Here is a 9527-nt window from a genome sequence, read left to right as displayed (position 1 = left end):
CCCTCCCGGATGACCGAGCTTCTCACCCGATCTCTAAGGGAGAGCCCAGACACCCTGCGGAGGAAACTCATTTCAGCCGCTTGTATTCGCGATCTCGTTCTTTCGGTCACTACCCAAAGCTCGTGACCATAGATGAGGGTAGGAACGACCGCCTTTTGACTCAGCTCTCTCTTCACCACGACAGACCGGTACAGCGCCCGCTTCACTGCAGACGCTGCACCAATCCGCCTGTCCATGTCCCGCTCCATTTTTCCCTCATTCGTGAACAAGACCCCGAGATACTTAAAGTTTAAGTATTTAAGTATCCTACACAGAATACACCAAGCCTAATCCAGGTCAATCATGATGGTTTTCAGAGGAGCTCTTTGTTTACTTTGAGTGCATACCCACATTTCACAACATCGTATCAATACATCTGGAAAACTTTTTCAGTCTTTCCACTGTTCGACGTAGCTCAGATTAACCTTTTTTACCTTTAAAATTCAATCAAAATAACAGGTATTCGGTTACTTGAAGAATATATATATATATATATATATATATATATATATATATATATATATATATATAAATCACATTCATCTGAATATTTAGACAGATATTTTTCCTTCTGTTTGGACGAGAACGCAAAAGAAACACTGACAGATACATGCTGGGTCTAATGGTGGCAGTTAGGTCAGAAACAGCTCAGATATATACAAAATAAGACGAAATCAGGAAAGAAGTTGGTGGCGTTTGAGCGAATATCTTACTGATTTTGCTCTTTTATTGCCTCCCTGTCCAAAATATATCAGTATAAAGTCATTTTTTTCCTGCTCTGGATACCCAAATGCAGCTATGTGAACAAATTTAATTCCTTGTAATGTTTTTGACTCTATTGCTTGCCACTGAAAAGTAAATTTTTAACGGCGGAGGCATCGCCTTGAACCTGCTAATGATGTCACGGTCCATGACTCCTAACCCTCCTGTGTAGGCTGGAGATGAAAGGCGAACTGTTAGTTATTCCAGGATGTTAGTGGCGGAGGGTCTGAGGCGGTCTGAGGGATGCTGGGGAGGTGGGCGGGTTGGGATATGACTGCAGGGGAAGATGAAAGTAAAGAGATGAAAGCCAGCGTTATTTGGCTTTATCCTAAAGTGCACAACTCCCAAAGAAAGTGACATGTCCAGAGAGGCGGCACGTCGTGTTCTGAATGCTGCAGGGGAAAAAAACAGAAGAAGAAGAAGAAATCGGAACAAGAGATTTATCCCTCATCAATACATCTGCAGGGATGCTGGTAGCCATGGAGATGGTCAGTCAACACGTAATCTCAAAGTGGTACGAAAATAACAACAGTGGAGCTCTGTGTGTGAGGTTGAACAAACTGCAGAGTGTTTTTCAGTCATTAGACAGAACGGCGAAGGATGGGAGACTCGGTGTTAACGCTGGACGGAGGAAGTGTTGCTGCAGCCATCAGGAGTTTTAGGGTTTAAAAATAAATAAATTCAAATTCACCCAAGCTTATAAATCTTTGTGTGAATCCTAATTTAAAAATTTTCTGTATCTCTGTTTACAATCTAACTACTTTGTTCTGTTTCAGCAATTCATTTATCAAAACGTTCAGCTCGTCATTTTTAAACTTTTCAAAAATATTCAGCTTTATTTGCAAATATCATCCCTGCAGAAATACACAAAAATCTGTTTATTTCATTCAAAAACATTGTTTTTGTAATCTGCTTCAGCATGCTGACTGTAACTTTTGTCTTCTTATGTAACATTTAGCTGTTAGCTAGCCTTTTGCTACTTTTAGCTACTGTTTTGTTACTTTTAGCTTTTAGCTACCAGCCTGCTACTTTTACCTAACCATTTGCTACGTTTAGCTTTTAGCCAGCCTTTTGGTACTGTCAGCTTCTAGTTAGCGTTATGCTTCTTTCAGCTATTCTTTTGCTACTTTTAGCTGCTTTTAGCTACCAGTCTGTTACTTTTAGCTAGCCATTTGCTACAATTAGCTTTTAGCAAGCCTCTAGCTACTTTCATCTATTTTTTTTACTACTTTTTGTTTTTAGCTACCCATTGTTATTTTAGCTTTTGTTACATTTGTCTAATGTTTAACTACATTTAGCTAGCCGTTTGCTACTTTTACCTTTTATTTACCCTTTTGCTATTTTAGCCTTTAGCTAGCCTTTTGCTACTTTTAGCTAGCATCTTGATACTCTTAGCTTTTAGCCAACCTTTTGCTGCCTATACCTAGCGTGTTGTTACTTCAGACTTTTAGCTAGCATTTTACTAAATTTACTTAATGTTTTAATACTTTTAACATTAAGCTAGCCTTTTGTGACCTTTACCTTTTATTTACCCTTTTGCTACTTTAACTTTTAGCTAGCATTTTGATACTCTTAGGTTTTAGCCAACCTTTTGCTGCCTTTAGCTAACATGTTGTTACTTTAAACCTTTAGCTGGCCCTATGCTACTGTTAGCTTCTATCTAGCTTTTAGCCACTGTAAACTTTTAACTAATGTCTTGCTTCGTTTAAAATGGTTTAGATTTGTAGCTACTGTTTCCCCTTTTTAACTTTTAGCTAATATTTTGCTCCTTTTGGCTTTTAGGTAGTGTTTTGCATCTTTTAGATTTAAAAGTTTAGTTTCAGCTTCCTCAACAGTGGGTCAAAACATAAACTGAGGTTGTACAAAATCTGTTCTGAGTTTATTAAACCGTACGCACATATTTACAATAATATTAATGTCTACATGAAGCAGGTGTTGTTTAATTGTTTGGACCCTCTACAAATTGCACTTAGTCCACTAAAATTCAAGTTCAAAAAGCTATCTACAACAGGTAAGATCTTTATTGTTCATAACCTTTCCACAGAGCCCCACTTTAAACATGAATTTATTAATAAACCAACAAAACAACCCAGTTTTCTGTAAGAGACGGTGATGGTTGGACGGGTCAATGGATTCAAAAACATTTTTCCAGATGATCAAATGACATCTTGCTTCACTTTAATTGCGCCTCATGGGACAATGTCTTACCCACAACTGTCTTCTGGACATCAGAGAATCAGCTCTTGTGGAAAATTAGTTTTCTCTATCTATATTGTTTGAAGAAATCTTTTAAAACTTGTATAAGTGTGGCAACGAATGAGCTATGCAGTTTAAGAATCATTTTTTTAGAACAAGAAAAGCCATGACTGTAAAAAGTTCTAATGTAGCAACAACATATTGTTTTTGTTTTAACTATTAAACATTATTTTTGACCACAGGTGCCTAAGCTTTTGTATAAATGTGCTTGCAACTTATTGGAACAAACAAGTAAAGAAACTACCTTTTGTCATATTTTTCAAAGTGATTTTGTTTATTTAATTCATTTTTTTTTGTTTTGGTTTGCATAATTTCCTGGGAATGCTTCAGACTGAACTTAACAGATTTGTAATGGTCCTTTTTTGTTGCCTAGTTTTTCCATGTCATGTTTGTTTTAGCCCTTATTGTTTTGCTAACGTGGAAAACTGTTACAAATAAATAAAAAATATTTTTAAATAAACCAATTCTAAGTGTGTATGGTGGTAGAGAAATTTGAGAAGGTCAAAACGTTTCATTTCACTATAAATTAGTACACTGAAATAAAACAAAAACGGTAATAAATAGTATTTTTAGGTTAATCGTTAACCAAAACTAGCTCAGAGGCTAATGGCTAACTGCTAACCCCCGGTTGCCTTGGAAACACTTCCGGTTACCGCAGCTGGTTGCTATGAGAGATTTGGAAACGGAGAAACTGCGAGAAACGAGTTATCTACCGATACTTTTAGCTGTTTTGCTGCAGTTTTAGTCTTGTTTTTGTTCTTTTTGGAACAATGGCCGAGCAGACAAACACTTTGAAAAGCAAAAGAGGAAAATGTCTGCGTCGTAACTGGGTCGAAGAGGTGAGTTTTATTAAGGCAGCTAACATTTTGTTGTTTTAGCTAACCCCCAACAGTCAAAAACTGCAGAAGCTATCATATCACAGGTAAATGTTTTAAACTCTAATTTCATTTAACTTTATTCAGGATGAACAGTACAGAAAGCAGTGTTAAATATCGACTGTTTCAACCATTTTCTATGGCTAATCTGAAAAGTTTTTACCTGGTTATAGGACGAAAACTAACTTTCAGAACTGCTAAAACAAAAAGTTAAGCTTCTAAAACAAACTTTAAACCAACAATGAAGCAATATAATAAAAATACAAGCACATCATAGAGTTGTGACAAGTAAGAACATTATTAAACTGGTGTTTATGTTTACAAAAATGTATTTTTTTGAGCCACTATTTCACATTAGAGTTAAAGGTACTCATTGCAAACTATAAAACCAAATATAAAAAAGGTTATTCTGATTTTTATCAAAATGCATGACAAGGGTTCACTCCAGTAGTTTTCCAGATATATATTAAATGCAGTTCTGAAATGCAGGTACGCACCTAATGTAAACAAAACACTCGACTGAATATGATGAATCAGGTGTTTTACCTACATCAGGCTGGCTGTAATCCCTAACAAAATTATAACTTTAGAGCAAGATATAAGGGCTCGATATAAGAAAAATATGTATTTAACACATTTAAATAATTTGTTCTTGTTGGCAAATTCATCTAAATTTGGAAATGGAAATGAATATTTCTGGAAACGTTGGTTCCCAAACTTGGTGTTGGGGGTCTTTAGAGGAGCTAGAGAAATCCTAAAACTTAAAAAAAATGATTGCTAACGGTGTGTTTACATTAACCACTACAGACAGAAGTCATAAATGGAGTAAAAAAATAAAATAAAACATTTGCTGAGGTTCTTATAATTAGTAATCAGTAATGTTCCTGCAGCTGCAGTCGAGGTCACAAATCGCAAAGTTTAGGACCCGCCGGTATAAAAGGTGTTTTGTTGAATCTCCTATATCGCAGATTTTAAAAAAATAAAGCTGAAGTATCTCCAACAAGGCTGTTAACACGATTAAATATCCAATTTCAAAATGAAAAACAGTTTGTTTGACGTGTCAGAACGATGTAGCCTCTCATTTTAAGTAAGCAAATTGTGCCTTTCGTTATATTAAAGCATCACAAAAGTTGTAGTTTTTTCTTTTTGTTGTCTGCTTTTAATGAAAACGATTCACGAATTGTTCTCTGACGAGTTGGAGTGGTCTGAAAAAGTTTAGTTTTATTTTCTAAAAACATACGATCAGTAGGAATTAAACGGAAATGATTCTTGTTACTGTTTATATTTTAATGTTTTAATCTACGGTGATTGTTTTTTAAATGTTATATATTTATATTCATATGCAGATGGACTGCCAGTGAACGTTTGTTTAAATGTTCTCAAATAAGAACAAATCAAAGGAAAAAACAAGATCTTATGAGTCCCTGTTTATCGCTCTAAATGCAGATTTATTGTTCATTATTTTCTTTATTTTAATTACTAATATAAAACATTTCCTGAAACTATTTTCCCTCCAAATCCAAGTTAAATTTCTGACTATTTGAACAGTTTTACCAGCTCAGATCCAACAATGCAGGACGCAACTAAATCATGATTATTATCACCTGCTGCCATAAAAGGTGGGCAATAATGTAACTGTTTGTGTTTTTGTGTGAACCATTTAGACAGCTGATTCACTTGGCTGTGGCAGCCAATTCAAGATGGCTGCCTCACCCAAGGAAACACAGAAATGGCTGTAACTCAGACAGTTTTACAGGCGTTGAGTTAAAACTTGGTGCGGTAGTAGCCGACTTATTTCCAACACAATCTGAGCGCAAACAGATGTTTGCCGTGTGAGATGGCGGGCGATATGCATTTCTTCGAGGACAGCGAGTTCCAGTATTCTGGCATTTAACACAAAGATGGTTTTCTGAGTGAATGCAGATGAGAATTAGCATCGAGACTATGATGTGTTTGTATTCGTGTTCGCAATTCAGAGGTCGGTCGCAGCGCTCGACGAGGACGACTCCGAGACGCGCAGCCAGAAACACGGACACAAGGGGATCATCGCGATGGACCAGGAGGCCAAGATGGAAACCGTCACCACATCCAAAGCAACTTATGTCTCCCTGAAAAGTCCAGGAGTCAGGCTGAAGGGTATGTTTGTTTGTCAACACATGAAGTCAGAAAACGGCCAAATCTTTTCTGGGCGCTTATCGAACACCAGATCACAGCGTTCACGCGGACGCGCAGATTCTGCCGCGGCCGCCGTTTGTTCAGGTTGGGGGGGGGGGATCTCGTTTGCGCTCACGCGGCTCGTCTCTTCTCCTGTGTTTTCAGGCGTCAGACGAGAGCTTCTGGAGAAACGTCTCGCCCAGACGATAAGGTGAGCCGACCGCGGACGACTCCTTTGACGCCGAAGAGAAGGAAGGTTGTTTCTGAAAGCGAAAACGAAGCTCGCTGCCCGCAGAGGCAGGAGGAAACCGGAGTAACGTCGACTCGTCTGGGTCTGTCGGGTTCAGTCAGAGCTGTTAGACCTTTAAATCAGATTTCATGATGTTATTTCACACGGAGGCCAGTCCTCTTAATGAGATTTATTAACTGTATCCCTACAAGTCGGGCACTCATAAAGAACTGTTTACTTTGATAAAAACAGTCCGTGCTTTAGTGAGGTGAGTCTAATCCTGCAGGCTTAAGCTAAACACCAAATGTCCTTTATTTTAGAAGCACATGATTCATGGCAGAGAGCTCAGACAGTTGTTATTTTATATTCGATTCAGCCAAATGGAACAGCAAAAGACTTCTCTTTCTTATGCTTTATTGTGGGTAATTGACTCTTAGATGTCTTGTTATTCATTGTATACTCTGTATGTTACGATTACCGGGCAAATTGTTGTTGCCCAGCTCGTTACATCTTACATGTTCACCCACACACACGTTCGAACCTGACAGTGTGGGCTGAAAGAAACGAAACTTTAACGTCCGGGCTGGACAACCTAAACATGCAGCAGTTCACATAAATACATCCTCGTTTCTTTAACATCACCAGCATGTCAGAGACCAGAGAAAGAACATTCTTAACTTTGCCGGAGAACCAATGTAAACAATTTCCTGTCCGTTATGAAGCCAGACGGATGTACAAAATGCAGTAAAGATGGCGCCGCTGGTTTGGTTTCCATGTAGAAGATCCAAATCTTGATTCATGAAATCCCCATCTTGACAAGCATTTTTACCCAAACTGGAACTTTTTGAAGGTACATATAGAGTCAGCCTTTCTGTCTTTCTGTTACACATACACTTACCCCCCACCCCACACACACCCCCCTTCCCGCACCGACTCACAAACAGTCCTGACGGTTGAAGGTCGCAACAACGACGTGACCTGCCTGCTCCGATGCTACGTTCGGTCTTGACTCAATAAAGTAAATATCCTTTTTGTAGAGCAAATCTGTTCTGACACACGGAGGCAGCCATCTTCTCTTTATGGTATGTCTCATGGGCCGCAACAGGACAAAAATAAAACTTATTTGCCTTTCATGCCAACGTTTTAAACAAAGATCTGGTCCGATCTGTTAGGCTAGAACCTCGTCAGTCTGCAGACGCTGGCAGCTAGTTCCTTGTTTGAGTCAAAGAGGCTCAGAGTTGTTGTGGCCATGGAAAACTTTGTTTCTGTAATCGTAAAGTTGCATTTTGACGCCTGCGTGGGAATTCTCTGACAGAAAACATCCCGAATAATCCAGGTCTAAAAACCTCACCGATGTTAAATAATAATTATCTGCATTTCTAAACTGCGCTCCCGTAGATTAAATCATAAACGTGGAGGCGGCGATCAGGGTGAAACCTTCCGCCAAGGCCACAGGGTCGATAAAACGTTGAAGGATCCGGATCGTGATCTGGAAACAAAATCAGTTTATCAGTGATCCTGCTAACAAACAGAGAAACCAACCAACACGACTGAAAACACGACCTTCTCAGAGGTAAAATAAAACCAGAACCTCCTTGGTTTTTAGCGCCACACGTTTGGCTGAAGGACGTCAATTTAAGAGTCTGTAACCTCACAGACTTCCTCCCCTCCGGATTTAAGATGATTAGAATTACATTTTCGGAGCTGAGGCTTCGTTGACGCCGCGCCCTCTTCACGGTTTGTCGCCGTCCACTTCAGTTCCCGCAAAGGTCCTCCGAATATTCTCTGTGGCGCTTCTCTGTTCTGTAGTTTCCTCTTGGAGTCCGGATTGTAATGAGCTCGAAACTCTCTTCTGTTTCACAGTTAATGATCTTGTTACTGAATTTCTAAATGTCTGAGACTAAAGTTTTGTTTTAGCTCCACCACATAGGTCTAAACACAACCTTACTAAGTTAAAAAACATGTCAATAACACCTCTTCTGTTTTGTTATTGGGTTTTAGTGATCGTATCAAACTACAATCCTGACTGAACCCTTCAGACTGTTTTATTATTGTTGTCAAAATGACTTTAATCCAATGAATCCCAAAGAGGCGTGGATGTTGTTTGGATGACCAGCTGAGCCTTAATGTCTGTGACAACATTCAAGATGAGGGACAAAAAGACTAAATGTGGGATATTTCTTTAAAACAAATCGTCAACTTTTAGTTCACGGTTTATTTGTCGGCCTGACGAAATCTGAAAAACCAACAAAAACAAGACCTGGAAGGGTGTTTTAAAAACGTCTGCCTGGTTTATTGTTTTGTCAAATCAACAAATGTTGGTGACATTTAAACAGAGTGAGTGTTTTCGCAGACGATATGGTGTTTATACCAGATCCAGGTCGTATACTGTGCCCATGTTTTTGGCCTTTTAGGCTCTTTAATGAAATCAAATTGGTTAAATCTGTTTCTCGCCGCCGCTTTAGATGTCGATTCCTGTTTTTTTTTTTTTTTTGTTCCGTTTGGTTTCTTGGAGCTGGTTCCTCTGTGGTTTCCCCGCGGCTCCGTTAGGGATGGTCGTTAAATCGGTCTGCCTCCGCCTCGACGTACGAACCGTCACGACCTTCTGACTTCTGCTTTTCACAGCGAGGAGGTCCGTGCCCAACTGAACCCACCGCCACCCGGAACGGAGTTCTGCTCCACAACCCAAAAGGATTTCTGCGTCCAAGGGTTTGTTTCCCGCAGACCGCGCGCCACGAAGGTAAGAGTTGAGTTGACATTTTCTGTGTTTCTGCATGAATGTGACGTCAAACGTGATCAAACTGAGTCAGGACAGGATATGATTTAGTCCAAAGGTTCCCAAACTTTTCACCAAACCACCCACAAAATAACAGGACGTGTATGAGGACAGCAGGACATGTGTGAGGACAGCAGGACAGTGGTGAGGTGGAGGTGGGAGTGCCTCTGAGCTCCTTCCTGTTTAATCTGCTGATGGACAGACGCTAACAGGACATCCAGGACTCTGATGTCTGCAGAGGACATCGTGATCTGCGGGGAGAACAGGGAACAGGTGGAGGAGAACCTGGAGAGGTGGAGGCAGGTGGAACAGGGAGGCTACAAGGTCAGAGGTCACAGAGGTGGAGGACTTCAAGGACTTAGGCTCCACTGTCCAGAAGGACGGGGACGGTGGTAAAGAGGTGAAGAAGAGAGTCCAGGCAGGAAAGGAAAGGTTT

At 39.8% G+C, this 9527-nt stretch overlaps 1 protein-coding gene across 2 annotated transcripts in view; it reads left to right on the top strand.

Moving 5' to 3' along the window:
- The first annotated feature begins 3717 nt into the window (after nucleotides 1–3717).
- spag8 (sperm associated antigen 8) overlaps nucleotides 3718–9527 on the top strand; it is a 12070-nt gene continuing 6260 nt past the window's right edge. For both annotated transcript variants that reach the window (XR_003038281.2, XM_025002075.2), the window contains exons 1-4: nucleotides 3718–3896; nucleotides 5909–6068; nucleotides 6252–6297; nucleotides 8941–9055. Coding sequence is in view for 1 of the 2 variants with exons in the window: in XM_025002075.2 (XP_024857843.1) it covers nucleotides 3828–3896; nucleotides 5909–6068; nucleotides 6252–6297; nucleotides 8941–9055 (390 nt within the window). In the remaining variant the exon portion in view is untranslated. The remainder of the gene's footprint in view (nucleotides 3897–5908; nucleotides 6069–6251; nucleotides 6298–8940; nucleotides 9056–9527) is intronic.

The sequence above is a fragment of the Kryptolebias marmoratus genome, linkage group LG14 (genome assembly GCF_001649575.2).
Source record: "Kryptolebias marmoratus isolate JLee-2015 linkage group LG14, ASM164957v2, whole genome shotgun sequence".
In the NCBI taxonomy this organism is placed as follows: domain Eukaryota; kingdom Metazoa; phylum Chordata; class Actinopteri; order Cyprinodontiformes; family Rivulidae; genus Kryptolebias; species Kryptolebias marmoratus.
This window is presented reverse-complemented; position numbering and strand designations above follow the sequence as displayed.